Source organism: Trachemys scripta, chromosome 17 (genome assembly GCF_013100865.1).
Source record: "Trachemys scripta elegans isolate TJP31775 chromosome 17, CAS_Tse_1.0, whole genome shotgun sequence".
In the NCBI taxonomy this organism is placed as follows: domain Eukaryota; kingdom Metazoa; phylum Chordata; order Testudines; family Emydidae; genus Trachemys; species Trachemys scripta.
The window spans coordinates 17,597,674-17,614,703 of NC_048314.1; the positions used below are offsets into that span (position 1 = coordinate 17,597,674).

The window sequence follows — 17,030 nt, forward strand, 5'->3', positions numbered from 1 at the left end:
GTTAAAAAAAATGCACACACCCAATCCCACTCTCTCTCTCTCTCTCTCTCTCTCTCTCACACACACACACACACACTAGGGTGACCAAACGTCCCAATTTTATAGGGACAGTCCCGATTTTGGGGGCTATTTCTTATATATGCTCCTATTACCCCCCATCCCCGTCCCGATTTTTTACACTTGCTGTCTGGTCACCCTAACACACACCCTACCAATAACAACATAGCCTTGGTTTTTGTAACAGCCATCCAGTTAGAACAGATACGGTCTCCCAAATTCCCAAGGGCATTCTCAAAAGAATTCCCAGGCCTGTCCTTCTGGGCTCTATCATTTGCTCGCCCAAAAAACAGGGCATGCAGAACGGACTACGCTAACCAAAGCTCCTAGCACATCCGAACTGCACACAACTTTCCACCTGGGGAGAGGCATGGAGAAGGAACGACAGATGCCAGTCACCTTGCTTTAAACATTGTTGGAAGGTGCTCACATACCGTGAACACAAGGACCTGAATGGAATAAAATGGAATGCGTCACGTGCATGAAAGAAAAATTAGAGGGCCCCCAAATGCCCTAGGTTCAGTCCAGATCCATGGGCATTTCCTGGGCAAATTCATTTCGCTGGGAAATGCTGGCTTACTCCCTTCTAATCTCAGGAAGGGCAGCTCTGCTCTCCCTTCAGGCTATGAACTTACCTGAAGGCATAGCAGTAATTTCATGAATTAATTGGTAACGGAACCTGGTTGTAATGAGTGGGATGCTCAGAGCTGGTGCATGTTTGGGGAGGAAGCCAGGAGACTAGGGAGATGATGGATTCAGATAGGTGCTGCATTCCAGTCCAGGGCGACATAGAGTACAGAACAAGAATCTCATCCTTTCAACAACTGGAGGTTCAAATCTCAGTCTAGGCTGGGTCCAGAATAGTTTGTTGGGGGCAGAAGAGAAGCAGAAAGGTACAGAATAAAAAAGGCACCATCTCTCGGGTGGGGTTTGCACGCAGGCTATTCACTGGCCTTGGTAATTGGGAGGAAGGTTCTCCCCACTCCGCAAGGGAAAACAGAAGCCTTCATTGCAGTGTACAGGATGGCTGCCCATTCATAAATCCCAAGGCCAGAAGGGACCATTGTGATCATCTAGCCCGACCTCTTGCATAGCTCAGACCAGAGAACTTCCCCCCAAATCAGTCCTCGAGCAGATCTCATCATGCTGCAGGGGGGACACTCACGCCGATCAGCACCAAGACTTGCTAGAAGAGGTTATTTTGGAACCCAGGGGACACAAATGGGTTCTGGGCCAAATGTCTCTAATTCATAAAGGGCTCAGTTATGAGCCTGGTTTTGGGACTGCACAGGGGAATGAGGGAAAGCAAGGAACCCTCTTACTCCTCAGCATGAGATACTCCCACATTGCCGGTCCCTGCACGGGATTCTCCCGCCCACCTGGGCAGGGATGGGGAGTGGGGGGAACTTTGGCTTCTCCCCTACCCCCTTCCCGCCTGCAGGCCAGTGCAGCTTTTCCAGCTGGCACTAGGAAGCAAGCGGTTCAGAATAGGGCAATCACAGCGTACACCCCCTATGGAGCTAGTGGGGAACCAGGCACTCGTTTGTGTCTCAGTCACAGGCTGGTTCCTGCCCTGCTCTTGGGGCAGTGAAGCTTCATGCCCATCCTTACTCGGGCTGCATCGTCAGGCTACAGTTCAGCCCAAAACTGGGATAAAAGTTCGGCAACTGGAGCATGGAGAGTCCTAGTTCAGAACCAGGGTGGGGCTGCAAAAGGCAGAGGAGAGAGAGACTTCCCACCCCTAGGTCTGAACTGAGTTCTGGGTCCCTCCAAAATCTGCCTCCCAAACATACTCCTACCTTCTGTGGAGTCGTGTGGGCTTCCAAAGATGTTCCCATTTGATTCCCTCTTCTCCTCTTAGTGAGCTGCTGGTCCCTGGGCTGGTGACCTTTCCAGATAACCAGGCATGTATTTGCAGGCCATTTAGTCCAGTCTCTTGCTGCAGGTACAACTGCCTATGGAGAGAGGGGAGTAGAACAAGACTAGTACAAGGAATGAATGCAGTCAGCCAGCAAATGGAAGAACTGAGCTGCTCTCCTGATGCTTAGTGCGCTGAAGTTTAATTTTTCATGTCTGACATTTCCCCACCTGCGACTCTTACTCCCGCTGCGATTTGCAACGCGGTGTCACGTCGTGTTCTCTTGCCTCGCCAGGTCGCCAGGACTCCTCGGGGATTCGCCTTTATTACACAGCCACGCTGAGACGCTATGATGCTGGCATTATGGAGCTGGGCCTGGTCTACACGCCGGTGATGGCTATCCCACCTGGGGAAGCTGGTTTCCTCCTGAATGGGTACTGCACAGATAAATGCACCCAAGTGGTGAGTACGCTAGGGCCTGTCAGAGGTCCACACCAGCTCTTCCAACTCAGCGGCACGAGGAAGGTCTATGCCAAGAGAGGCCCAAGTGCTTGTGTTTACTTGGATGACATGACTGAGCTTTAGAGGAACTGGCCAGGAAGTAGCTTCTTCTCCTTAGCGTCTGTGCAATGTGCTCCAGGTGGCCAGGATTCATCACTGAATTTGGTCCACTGGTTGGATCATTCGCTTCCCCGGCTTGGGCCAGGTACTGATGGAGTAAGTAGCTATTGCCCAGGAGTATATCCAGAGTACCCCCAGGTCATGCACTGCTGTGCAGTTCTTGGAAGAAAGCGAATCGGGAATGAAAGAAAAGTTGCAGCAACTCACTGTCTTTTATGCTGCAGTGCGGCATCCCCCACCCCCCACAACAGCATTTTTAAAGTGGCTTTGCAATGTTGAGGAATGTATCTTTCCCATTCCACTGTTAATCCCCCATACAGATAGAGGGACAAGGTGAGGTTGAAGCCATTTGCCCAACACCCCAGAGTCGATGGCAGAACAGGGACTGCAACTCAGGCCTTCCAGGATCCCAGCCACATACTTTGACTGTAATGTTTTTAATATAAAAATGATGCTAGGTGTAGGGGTAGCAAAAAATGCCCACAGTGCTCTAAACACATCCATGCATCTTAATCTATAATTGGCAGGAGACTGACAAGCAGTAACATGATGGGGGGAAGGGGTCTTTGTGCCCGTAGGTGAGGGCTGGGTAGGTTAACATCAAAGTTCACATGGCAATAGGGTGTACCACAGGTGTCCTTGCACAACATTCCCCCTCGTGGTGAAGCACCTGTGTGTATGAGGTATTGCTGATCTCACTTCCTTACAGTCACTGAGCTATCAACATCCAGTTCGTTGCCTGATAAGATGCTTGTGAGTACAACAGAAACCCCACATTCCAGACTGTTCTACTGTGAGCACTATGGAGATCCATTATAACAAATGCTGTTTAAAACAAAGACCAAGGAGTGTTCTCCAGATGTTCAGAAAATGCCGACAGCCCATTTGAAGTCAATTCTTCTTGACAGCCATCTGCTCAATCTCCCTGGTTTAAGAACCATTCCCTGTCTCAGAAAACTTATTACTGGAGTTTCAACTCTTAAAAGGTGTAATTTTTCCCTAAGACAACACAAGCTACTTCTATTTTCAAGCCAAATGAATACTGTACCCTGGGTAGATGGGCACCATGCAATTATACAAATCACCTGCCAATTTATCTATCCATTGGGGTTTATATTTCTCCCATTTAAAGGGCCATCACCAAATTTAATTTAACATTTAGTTACAGTGGCACCTGTGATGTGCTACATTTCAGGAGGGGCAGGTCCCTGCCCACAAGAGATCACTGTCAAAGACCTGACAGAGGTAAGCAGAAGTTAGGGAAAAAAACAACAAACAAGGGATTTTTAATTTGAACGTGACGGGGAATATGGTCTGGATTTGGAATCTCTCTCTAGTATGTTTTTTCAATTTCCACTGTGACATCAAGGAGGTTTTAAACAATATTTTTAGAGGCCCTACCCAAAAACAATCGTTGGTGCTGTGCGCTAACAAACATAAGGAAGCCCACAGTGCCTGGCCAGGGCAGCTTTTGCCGCATTAGAAAGTGGTGGGCGGTAAATCAGGGCTGGACAGAGTGAACTGCTAAAATAACATTTATTTTCAAGCTTCTAAGAGATTATAAAAACAAAACTCCATTTAAAATTACTTGACACTCTCCCTTTAAGTACCTGCCGTGCCCCTCCCACTGAAGCCGGCTCAGTTCCTCAAGAGCACTGATGAGAGCTCTTTGGGAAAGAGGGAGTGGTGTTGGTTGATTTAATCATTCGTCGTTATTTCGGCCCGTACAAGCCTGGATATTCCCACGGGATTGTTTTTCCAGGCTCTGCCCCCGGCTGGGATCCACATCTTTGCCTCCCAGCTCCACACTCACCTGACGGGAAGAAAGGTGGTAACGATTTTGTCCCGAGAAGGGCGAGAAAGGGAAGTTGTGAATGCGGACAATCACTACAGCCCTCACTTCCAGGTACTCTCCTTTCCCCATTGCCCGCAGCATCAGACCATCATGAAAACAACCCTGTCCTCAATCAATGGGCGGTCTTATCTCCCACACACACGGGTGCAAATCGGGTTCAGTGCTGCTCCTAACTAGACTCATCAACGCTGAACAGGGAAGATGGGGTAGCGAAGGGGGAACTGGTTGCATCTAACTCCAGCCTTGTTGTTTTTCTTCTTTTAGGAGATCCGCATGTTAAAGAAAGTGGTTTCGGTCTTCCCGGTGAGTGTCAGCAGAAGGAACTACAGCAGCTCCCAAGTATAGGAGACGCTTTGCTTCAACAGCAGTACCTGGGGGAAGTTCTTTGGCCTGTGTTATATGGGCAATCAGACTACATGATCATAATGGGCTCTTCCGACCTTTAAAATCGGATTCCCTGACATTATTTTATCCTACCGGCTCTGATAATAAGTGAAGCCGATAACCCTTAGACAGACAGACTTTCTCACAGGACTCAGTGCCTTAGCATCTAAGCACTTGCTAGGTTAATCAGCTCTGCACGGTGAGGTTCGATGTTGCTGCATGGGCAATGTTCACTTTGCATGCGCCATCGGCACTCGGTGAGAGGTAGCCATGGAGCAGATGGTACTGACTTAGCCCATCTCCCTCAGCGACCCTGCAATCGTTACGGCCCACAAGTCTCCAGCCCTGGAAGACTCTCGGCCTCCAGCTACGAGCCAGCCTCCGCACGGAGCGCTCCAGCCCCGGCAGGAGCTTACCAGACACATGTAACGGGAAAGAAATAGTCAGCATGATCACTAAATATACACAATCGGAACCCATTTATCCAACAGCTATTCCAGGGATCTCGCAATCACATTATCATCATCAGCAGGAATAGACGAAGTTGGGCAGAACACACATTCGTGACAGAAAAATTCACAAATGCCCCTGCAAAATTTCATGGCTGTAGCAATGTTCTGACCAGCTTCATTAGTAACTCCAGAGGAGTTAACCCAGGGGCCTGACTGTACACCAGGAAAGTCAATGGGAGTTAGCAACAGAGGGTCCTGTGGCACCTTTAAGACTAACAGTAGTAGTGGAGCATAAGCTTTCATGGTGAATGAAGTGGGCATTCACCCACGAAAGCTTAAGCTCCCAATACTTCTGTTAGTCTTAAAGGTGCCACAGGACCCTCTGTTGCTTTTTACAGATTCAGACTAACACGGCTACCCCTCTAATGGGAGTTAGGTAACTAACCTGCTTAGACACTTCTGTCAATGCTACTAGCCGCCTAGCTGCAGCTTTAGGTGCTTAAATCTGGCTCTGAGTTCCTTAGAAAGTAGGGAGATGGAGGAAAATCTCGCAGGGCAATGACTTGAACCCATCCCTTCAGAGAATGTGTGTTCATCACAGTTACTAACACTCAGGCCAGCATGTTGAAGGGAAGCAGGTTGCCTGACATGTCATCTAAGCTGCTGCGGGGGTGGAATCTGGGAGAGGTCTCCCACGGCACCATTCATGACTCTGCGCATATAAGAAATAAGATGTCAGATGTAACGCTGTAGCAATATGTGCTTAAACACACAGGGTGATGTTCTCATAACAACCTGTATGTACAACACTGAGGACAGGAACCAAGCAACTGTGGTAAGTGTGCGTGCACTCGCGAGCACACGCATGTTTATGTGTGTATGAGACAGGGAGACACAGGTGGAAGGTTGTAGTTGACAACCGTGTACGCTGAAACTCTGGGTCAATGGGATTAGTTGAGTGCTGCAGGTTAGACACATGCTTAAATACCTTGTTGAATTGGCCTTCAGCCATTTCCCTGAGGAATAGTGGTCGAGGAATTGTTCACTCCTTGCGATCAGTCTCCTTAGGTGATACACCTCTATCCCGATATAACGCGACCCGATATAACACAAATTCGGATATAACGCGGTAAAGCAGTGCTCCAGGGTGGCAGGGCTGCGCACTCCGGTGGATCAAAGCAAGTTCGATATAACGCGGTTTCACCTATAACGTGGTAAGATTTTTTTGCTCCCGAGGACAGCGTTATATCAAGGTAGAGGGGTAAGTGAAAAGGAATGTGGGTCATTCTAATTCCCATTACAAGCCACTATCCCAGTTACTAATTGTTATTAAAGAAGGTCACATTGTGTTCTAATATCTGCAGCAAGAGAGAATATCAGATATGCAAGCTAAAGGGACAGAGCTAAATATTGCTGAGGGATAGCAGGAAGTCTACATATTATTATACACCACACAATCTAGCATGCTTATCGGTCCCTGCTAAAGAGGGATAAGATCCAGATGAACAGAGGGTGCTACAGATTAGAATGCTTGGTGTGTGGGTGTATTGACCTTTGGTTTAGAGGTTCACATCTCTGGGTAAAATCACAATGGTTTAGTGCAGTTAATGTTGATCAAGTTTTTATGGCATCTATACATACATCAGGGTTCAGCGGGAAGCTGTTTGCCCATCCCATGAGAATATTTGATATTTTGAAAAATCCTCCAGTCCCAAATTGGGAGGAAAAAAAATTGAATTTTTCATTTTTTTTTTGCCCTTTTAAAAAAAGTTTCTAAATGAAAAGTCATTTCAGACTGAAGAACCAAAACTTTTTGTTTCAGAAATGTTGAAATGGGACATTTTGACACTTTAAAAACCTTTGCCCTCCCCAACATTTTTCGAGTTGGGAAATTTGTCGAAACCAATCCTTGCCTGTGAACAGTTTTGGTTTTACCAAATTGGCCTTTTTCAGTGAAGAAATGTTTCCTGGAAAATTTTCCAACCAACTTGGTTGCTGAGATTTCCTATTTGAAACCCAGTAACAGTCACAACAGCGTTCTGGAGTGGCTAATGCACACGAGACAGGAATAAACAGCGGCTGCTTATTTTTGACTGGGGAGGGTGCCTCGAAATCTGCCCCCACGCTTGTTTCTCTTCTTCTTGCAGGGCGGGTTTAGCATCACGGACGAGATGTGTGTCAACTACGTGCACTATTACCCCCAGACGCAGCTGGAGCTATGCAAGAGTGCAGTGGATTCTGGCTACCTGCAAAGATATTTTAATCTCGTGAACAGGTACGGACGGAGTCCCCACATGGCTCGGGCTGGGCCTGCGCATGTTGCGAGTGGATGATGATTAACAACAAGCTGTTTGCTAGTAAAACTAAAAATAGGTAATGCCGTGGTTTAAAACATCTGTTACGCAGTAGCAGTGCTGGGAGCATGCAGGCTCAGGGGGAGCTGAGGAATGATTCATACTTGCGTGCTTTAGCAAAAGCCCCAAACCGGCTGTTTTTAAAAGAAAGGTTCGGCGAGAGATCACTGGGAAGGGGACATCTTTTTGGTGAGGGGCTTCTTCCAAGACACGGTGCATGGGGGAAACGTGGGAGCCATTATTGTTTGCAAAAGTGGTCGTGGGCCCTTCACTTTCCAATGCTCAGTTTACAGGGGAACTTAGCACTATAGAGTACACCCAGCAGCAAATGGTAAAACCCCAATAAAGTTAGAGAGGCTCACAAGTCAGGTTGATCACAATGGTCCCTTATAATCTATGAATCTATAGACTGCTGAAGATCACTTTACTTCTGGCCACACATCCAGGGGCTTAGATAACCCTCATCGTCACAGGATCTGAGTTCTGATAATAGGCCCAATATACACAAATAAAGACAGTCCCTGCTCCAAGATCCTATAATAGGAGACCGTGATTGTATAAGGTACTGAGTGTGTCCTGCGCTGTGCTGAGCAGTCACTGTTTTCAGTGAGTTAAGGACACTCAGCACCTTTCAGGATCAGGCCCTAGTCAAGGAAGAATTAGCCCCGTCCTGCATGGAAGAGAAATCAATACAGCTCTGCTCTGCTGAACTACACCTCTACCTCGATAGAACACTGTCCTCGGGGCAAAAAAATCTTACTGCGTTATAGCTGAAACCGCGTTATATCCAACTTGCTTTGATCTGCCGGAGTGCGCAGCCCCCCCACCCCCCGGAGCACTGCTTTACCGCATTGTATCCGAATCCGTGTTATATCGGGTCGCATTATATCGAGGTAGCGGTGTATTTAACTGATATTTCTCCCACATTAGGTTTAACGACGAGGAGATCTGCATGTGCCCACAGACCTCCGTCACACAGCAGTTTTCTTCCGTCCCTTGGAATGCGTTCAACAGAGACGTTCTGAAATCTCTCTATGACTTTGCGCCGATCTCTATGCACTGCAATAAATCCTCAGCGGTTCGTTTCCCGGTATGTATGGGTCCCTCCAAGTCACCCATCTGAGAGCAGAACTGGACTGTGACCCTGCTGAAACAGGCCCTTTGGACTCAGCAGGGCTGCTCCCTGTGCGGACGCAGAGCTGGAGGTGCTGAGGCTGGTGACAACAAAAAGTTTGGTGCCGCCTGCCTCGCCTTGCAGAGTGGCGGCACAGCTAAGGGGGTGGGAGATGGATTTCATTTTCTCTCAGGCCTCATCAGATTCCTTACCAAGGCCCAATCCGTGACGCACGTGTAAAGCTATTGAAGACAGGGGGATTTCCACAGATTCACTGTTTGGCCTATAGAACCTTTTTTTTAACCGGTGTTGATCCATGAGATGTAAAGAACTCAGCTTGACTGCAGGGCTGAAGTGAGTTAGGCACCTACGTGCTTTTGAAAATCCCAAGAGGAACTTATCTGCAGCGTTAGGATCCTAAATAGCTTTAAAAATTGGGCCCTAGACATTGCTGTGTTAGAATTTAGAATGCTACAGTGACGGGCGCAGTATAAACACCTAGTTATTAGGTAAATTAAATTAGATGAGTCTTATTTGCATAAGTCCGTTTCTAGCGTTACTTCGCAGAAGTCACCTTTAAAGTAGAAATTCCTCCAGAAACAAGGGAAAATAAAGGGCTATTTTCAGAATTTTGGAAATTCAATAGAACTTACCCATTGAACACAAAGTCAGTGAGATCAGAGGCCGGGAGGCAGTGTGGCCTAGAGAATAGCACGCTGCACTGCACCGGCACTCAGGAGACCTGGGTTCCAGTCCTAGCTCTGCTGCTGGGCGACTGTGGGCAGCCACTTCCCGGCTGTGCCTCAGTTTCCCCACCTGTGAAATGATCATGTACTTTTGAGCTCTTTGAATCCAAAACACCATATTCAAGGGATGATGATGATGCAGATTGAGCAGCTTTCGGTCCCTTATCACCGTCACTTCCCAGTGCCATTTCTGGTCAGAATCATAGAATATCAGGGTTGGAAGGGACCTCAGGAGGTCATCTAGTCCAACCCCCTGCTCAAAGCAGGACCAATTCCCAACTAAATCATCCCAGCCAGGGCTTTGTCAAGCCGGGCCTTAAAAACCTCTAAGGATAGAGATTCCACCACCTCCCTAGGTAACGCATTCCAGTGTTTCACCACCCTCCTAGTGAAAAAGCCTAATATCCAACCTAAACCTCCCCCACTGCAACTTGAGACCATTACTCCTTGTTCTGTCATTAAGTACCACTGAGAACAGTCTAGATCCATCCTCTTTGGAACCCCCTTTCAGGTAGTTCAAAGCAGCTATCAAATCCCCCCTCATTCTCCTCTTCTGCAGGCTAAACAATCCCAGGTCAGGACAATAGAATTGTCGATGACACCTGAAATTATTTTTGGAGCAGGTGTAATCCAGTGGGGAGAAACAGAAAACAGATTTAAAAGGAGGAGCTTCAACTCCCAAAAAGATTGTTTTAACAAAGTCTCCATTTGAGCTGGCAGAGTCCTGTTAAACTCACTGGGCCAAATTCTGCTCTCAGGAGGAAATTTGCCCCTGTGCAGAGCACCAGAACAGACTAGTTATGTCCCAGTTAAACCCTAATTTGAGGATTTAAGTGGCGCACAGACATTGTGCTAGCTGTCCACATGGGGTGATTTTCTCAGTTACTTCCATTGAAGCCACTGGATTTAATGGGGTTATATGAGGGCAACTGCGAAGAGAATTTGAAATTAGCGCAGAGCCGGCACTAACATAAAGCAGGCGATCTGGAGTCTAAACATAAATAAGAAAAGAAAAAGACCCAGAACTTCCCCCTCCTTCTCCGTTTGTTTTTTTAACTGAGTGGGATTTTAAGACATCTCATTTATTCCACAGAATTCCTGTCAAGAGACCACTAGCTTTTAATTAGCTGCTTGCCTTTCTGCAGTTCAGTGATTCTAAGTCAGTCTTGATTTTCTGGAAGAACTCTGCTTTTAATTATTTAGTAAAATTAAAATCCCTCTCCTGCACAGAAGGTAGTTGGAGGTAACAGCTGTGAAGGAGAGGGCACTTTCCTCTGATATCCACTTCTACAGGAGCTTGTAGAGTATTTATTTATTTAGATTTATAAACACACACACACACACACACACACACACACACACACACACACACACACTATTCTTATGGTCTAGACATCCTTGATGTAGCTTAACACAACAAATAGAGGATGTTACCTAAAACTTTGAGGCATGTAAGCTAGAGCTGTGCGAAATTTTTTTTGACAAAACATTTTTTTGCCCCAAAACACGTATTCACTTCAACAGAAACAGGTTGTGGATTGGTGCTGAAATCACCACATTCTGTCAGCCAAAAGAAAAAAAAAATATATCCAGAAACCTTTTGTTTCCACATTTTCTAAATAAAACATTTGGATTCCGAATGACTTGTGTCAAATTCTAAACCCATTTTATTTTTTAAAAGGTTAAAAACCTCAAAAATGAGAAGTTAATTTTTTGCATTTTTTTTTTGTTTAGCCAAACTATTAAAAAATGATTTCAGGTTGACACAAAATGGATTTTTCGTTGATTTTTTGGTGTGGCCACTGACCCAGAAAAACTCGGTTATTCGCACGGCTCTAATCGTGGCAGAACTGAGCAGGGGCCCAGAACTGGAAGCACAGATACTGCTGCAGGCTGGGAGATATATTCACAGCTCTGTGCTGGATCCTAGCCTTGCAGCTCAGGAGTGAGGTGCGTTGGCAGGGCTGGGTATTGGACGCGTACACGGTGCCTTTTCACACAACGACTAGCCAGTGCTGTTGAAGCACCTCACTCTCGCGGGTGCCCAAGTCACACATACTTGACACTGAGATGCAGGGCTGCATATCAGGAAAAGTCCATTTTTCAGCTTTCCTCTTGGTTTGCCATTCCAGTGCAGTCGCCCGCCCCTGGTTATTTAAAGCCTCCAGAGGAGATGGATCGCCGTTCCTCTTCTATTTCAGACTAGTGCTCTCCCTCTGCTCCCAGGCAGCCTGAAAAATCACGGCCATTCGGGACAAATGATGGGTCCACCCTGGTCACTAACGTCACTGACTTCTCCAAAGCAGGATGTGCAGCCCCAGTGTAGGACAATCATCTCTCCCACCCCTTAACCCTAAACTGAACTCACCTCCTCCGGGAACAGGGACTGAGTCCACATCCCAAAGCTCCATCCACTGTGATGGGTTGAGATGACTGAGGAGACCACAAAACCGGATCCACCACACCTCGCTTTGGATTTAAGTTAGGATCCTATGGGGGGGTATGTTAAAGTGGGGTAGGGTCAATGCTTCGTGTCAGAGAGCTACTGGAACTGTACAATGATCCTATGTTCTTATATGGCTTTAACACCGTGCAGATTTATAGGAGGGCTAAAGTGACAAAGCGGAGGCATGGCCGGGAGAGGCCCCAGTGCACACTCGGCTGCACTCCTAACACCTAATGTTAAACAACGATAATGATCTAATCTCCTCTTTGAAACTGTAACCCACGGAGACCATACTTAGCCTGCCCACCCCGTGGCTGATTAGCAGAAACAGGCCGCGCTCTTGATGGTCAGGAGCAGATTTCCCCAGTCTGGACGTGTTCAGATCTACGGTTTGTGTTGGGCCTCGCCGGGTGGGACAAGCCGGCGGACACGGTTTTACCGAACCCCATGGGCATTCACGGCAGAGGATGCCTTTGCATACAGCTCTCCGTTCCTTTGCAATCTCAGTGTGAATCTTTCTCTCTGTCTCATGTCAGGCATGCACCTGCCTAACGACGCTCGCCCTCAGATGATGATGGCATTTATACCAGTGCAATCCCTCAGGAGCCAATGTAATTACACCATGGGCAGGAGCTTAAAGCAGAAGCCAGCTTACAGATTTCATTTGTGTTCATTGCCATGCAGGCACCAAAATGACCAACCCTCATTATCTCTGTCTTAACAGCGGACTGAATGCAATTTGCAGTCGCACATGGTTTTTACCTTCTTTTCGCTCGTTAAGCTCTCTCTCTAGCTCGGCTGCACATTAGTGAATGCGTGGAAAGAACTAGCTCTCGGGGATCAATGTCTGCAATGCAGTAGCTGCCTGTGCGTGCAGAGAGCGGGTGGAACCAGGTGACCATCATTTTCAGCGGGCAGTTACTCGCAAATCGAGCTGTATTATACAACTGCCCAGGGGAAGCTTGGGAGTCAAATGCTATGGAATCTAGAACAGCAGAGAATCCAGGTCAGCTGGTATCCTGCCTTGCCTACCTCATGGTGCTTCTCCTCCCTAAAGAAATAGGGCCTGGCTTGGAGGATGTTCTAATCCCACCCTCTGACCACTAGGCAGTGCATTCTAGTTACAAAGGAGAGTAAAATGCTTTAAAAAAAAATTCCCAGGCAGATTCTCAGCTGATGTAAAACCATGTAGCTCCACTGACGTAACAGAGAGAGGCTGATGGACACTCGCTGAGGAGCTGGGCCAAGGGCGCGCAATACGTTGCTCCAATGTGCTGTGCCTGAATGGGAAAAATACGAGACCTCCTTTAAAAAAAAAAGAGAGAGAGAAACAAATCACAATCTTAACTTCAGCCCCCCTTCCCCGGACTGTGGAACAGGTTGGTTCTTGATCCAGACCCATCTCTAACCTCCACCCCTACATGTTTTCATTATTTATTTGTGTTATCACAGAGTCTGGAGCCATGCTAGGTGCGGTACAAACACAGAACAAAAAGACCCCAAGAGCTCACCTGCTAACATCTAACTCTCTCTGCAGGGCGAATGGGAGAAGCAGCCTCTGCCAAGGATCACCAGGGTGCTGCCGGAATCAGCCCCAAGCTGCCAGCCCGCCCTAGGGCCTCCTCCGGCATCCCCTGCTCTCGTAAACCTAGGCCGGGTAAAGGCAGAATGAACGCCCGGCGGCCTGCCTCCCCCGATGCGACGCCTCGATACTCGTTGTCACCGGACGGGACGCTCCTCGGCACACAGGGTTGTTTGGGATTTGGTCCAGCTTTTGTAATGCTGCCCTGGTGGGCACATGTCAGACTGGCTCCCCTCCCAGTTGTATGGTCCATCACACAAAGAAAAGACCTTACTCAAGGCGGCCTGGGCTCCACTCATGCGCTACTTTCACACCCCCGGGATGGCAGCGAGTGGGTGGGACACAAAGAACACCTCTCCACACACATGCAGGCCCAGCACCTGCAGCTTGTCCCCGAATCTCTGGGATGGCGGGGAGGATGCACCACCTGTCTAGAAGCCAAACAGACAAGAGCTTCTCCTACAGCGCCACCAGAGCAGAGGGATTTGCAGATGACAGGGTTGGCTGCTGTTTCATCTAGACCCTAGGCCACCGCTGGGAAGAACTCCGCCCTGTATTATATACACCGAAGGGTCAGGAGGCCCCAGTTAGCCAGGTGCTGTCCAGTGGGCAGAGGGTGGGACCGGGAAAACACGAGTTCTAATTCCAGCTCTGATGCTGACTCGCCGTGGGACCTCTGCCTCAGTGTCCCCAAACACAAATAATCTATACTGTGACACCTGCCTTGCAGGGGGCTCGTTAGGGCTAATGCGTTAAAGTTCAGCACGTACTCTGAAGATGGCAAGTGCTATTATTAGTGGATTATTAGCAATGCCAGCGCTGAGTAATGCAGGCTGCCACCCCCGCAATAATAACGCTCAGGATTTCCATTGTGCTTTGCAGCCAGGCACTCACTCCCCCTCCCCCCCGTCCCCTCCCCGCCATGCTCCTACTGGCCAGTGCTAGGTTATCGATAGGGAAACGGAGGCCCAGAGGGCGAGCTGCACTGGCCAGGGTCAAGCAGAGCATCAGCAGAATCAGAAGACAACTGCTCCTGGCTCCTAGCCATGCACTTCCCCTTAGCCTGGGTAATGACGAGCCCTCTTTTTACCAGAAGCCGCTGGCGTGGGCGCCACAGGCTGAGAGATGCTGACGTGTCACTGACAGCTCCTCTTGACATTTGCAGCACAGACCTGGGAATGTCTAAAAGCCAAGGACAGGCGCTGTCTGCTGCGGCTCCTCCCCCTCCCACTCCGAGGGGCTCATTCCTATTGAGGGGACCAGATGCCAAGGGACAGGAACAAGCGATGCTTTCGGGCGAGGAGTTACAAGAGAGGGGGCCTCTCTGTCTCTGGCCGGGGAGGGAGCACAAACCACTTAGCAAGAGAAATGACTGTTAAATAGAGAAATGTACGTTGGCGCACACAGCTAAGCCAACAGCAAGACCCAAGGGAATGGGCCAGAACTTCAGCTGGGGTCAATCAGCATCAGTGGAATTTACGCCAGCTGGGGTTCTGTAGGAGCCTGAAGGAGAAATCCCCAGAGGAACAGAAAGAGGCCTGCGGTAGCGAAGTGGTGACTATCTCCTCCCCAGCCACTGCAGCACAGCCCACAAATTTCTAAGGCCTGGTCTACCCCTAAAAATGGACTCGACCTAGAGACATGGCTCAAGGCTGTGAAAAATTCCAGGCCCTGCGCGATGTAGTTAGGTCCACCTGGCCCCCAGTGTAGAAACAGCTCGGTCGATGGAAGGATTCTTCCGCCGACCTCGCGACCTCCTCTTGGAGAGGTAGATTAACTCCATCGATGTAGGAAGCCTCTACACTATGGCGCTACAGGTGCAGAGCCGCAGCGCTGGAGCCGTGCCCTTGGAGCGCAAACACGGCCTAAGGAAAGAAACAGAAATCCCAGGCCAGGCTGATCGCACAGAAAGGATGCGCCAGGCCAAATTCAGATCCGATGTGGCAGGAGTGATGTTCATGGACGTGTCTAGGCCACCTTCAGTGGTGACATAAATCAAATGGACCTGCCCCTCGCTTACCCTCAGGTCTCTTTACAACAGCATAAAGGGACCTTAAAATATCCCCCCCTGCTTCCCTGGTGGCTGAGAGCTGGCAGGTCTCTCCCCGGCCCATCTCCTCCCTGCGCAGGAGAGAGGCCGGAGTGCTCTGGCCGGTAGCTAGTCTCTGCTTCCGAGCAGCCACAAGCAGCAGCGTGTAAATTAGCACAGCCCTGAATCTGCTCTAATTTACGCCCCAGAATACAGGGAGCACAAAGGTGACTTAAAGGCCCTTTTAACCTCACCTGCCCCGAGTGCAGAGAGCCAGGCCTGAAGGATGTGTTTGAGCTGAGCCGAGGTACTAATGTGCAGGATGCCTTCCAGGGCTTATACTCATTGAGGGAAAGCCTCTGCGTCGCAGTCCCTCCCAAACACAGCATTCCCCATACACTCCCTTCTCCATGTAACGCCCACCCGGCTTTGGGCACTGCAGGTGCCCGGACAAGTCTCTGCGGTGTTGCGTCAAAGAAGGGGGGACGGGGAGGGACTAATTTCCAGAACCAAGGACCCATCACTGAGAAGGCCCGGTGGCCTCCCTCTCCTCTTTGAAACTAGGGGGTTTTGCAAAGGGCCACTCCACTCAGTGCAACAGAAATGTGTCTACTCACGGGCCTGCAGGCTGGGACCTTGCGGCTTCTTTTCACAGTCTCACAACAGAGTGGGTGGGAACTCCCACGAACTACACAGGTGGTAAGGAAGGGGTGGAGCCTGGCTCCAACCCATAATACTCCGAGTCACTCAGTTCACCCCACGACGCCCACTTTACTACAGGGGGCAGTTAGCTCAAGCACCTCTGCCGCCTGCCAGTTGCAATTGCCCGGGGTTGTCTCCCAGGTGGTCAGACTAAAGTGCTCCCGTTGAGGAATGGGGCTGGATAAACAGGGAAGGGCGTTCTGCATCCGCTGGAGCTTCCGAGGGGTCCGAGTCAGTGCAGAGGACAGTGATCTGGCTGTAAATGGGGGATGGGGTCGAGGGCATTGGAAGATGGGTGCCCACGGCTTGGGAAAGTCGTGCTGCACGCCCCAGTGGAGCATGTGCAGGGGAGTGTCAGCTGAAAGTCAGGCGGGAGAGGAGAGGAGGGGAGGGGAGGGGAGGGGGGCAGAATGTAGCAGGAAGAGCTGCAAACAGGAAAGCGTGGGCTGGATTCTGATCAGTTACTCCTGTGTAAACCCGAGGCAGCAAAAATGCACCTGATCGAGAACGACAAAGAGAATAAATGCGTGGAATTGCCAAGGCGAATCTGTCTCTTCAGGGCCTCCGTGTGAAGTCCTGGGTCTGCGGGTGCACCAATGGCCCTGAAGCTAATCAGAGGCGGGGGGAAAGCAGTGAGAAAATCCTTGCGTTGCATTTCGTCTGGGTCATACAAGTGGCCTAGCGCCGCCGTGCCAGCGACTGCATGGGAGCGCCTGGCTAGGGGAGAACAGGAGCCGGCTGGGAGCTGGATAACCAGAGCTGGAGACTGCAGTGCCCACGCTGCCTGCAAGCTGGGGAGGGTGTCGGGCCTAGCGTCTCTGGGACGCCAT

General features: G+C 49.4%; 1 protein-coding gene across 1 annotated transcript in view; it reads left to right on the forward strand.

Annotated features, from left to right (window-relative positions):
- DBH (dopamine beta-hydroxylase) overlaps positions 1-16,740 on the forward strand; it is a 28,831-nt gene extending 12,091 nt beyond the window's left edge. The window contains exons 6-12 of the mRNA XM_034752103.1: positions 2,211-2,377; positions 4,299-4,442; positions 4,656-4,694; positions 6,003-6,062; positions 7,375-7,502; positions 8,512-8,671; positions 13,425-16,740. Of these exons, the coding sequence (XP_034607994.1) occupies positions 2,211-2,377; positions 4,299-4,442; positions 4,656-4,694; positions 6,003-6,062; positions 7,375-7,502; positions 8,512-8,671; positions 13,425-13,559 (833 nt within the window). The 3' untranslated portion in view covers positions 13,560-16,740. The remainder of the gene's footprint in view (positions 1-2,210; positions 2,378-4,298; positions 4,443-4,655; positions 4,695-6,002; positions 6,063-7,374; positions 7,503-8,511; positions 8,672-13,424) is intronic.
- Positions 16,741-17,030: the final 290 nt, after the last annotated feature.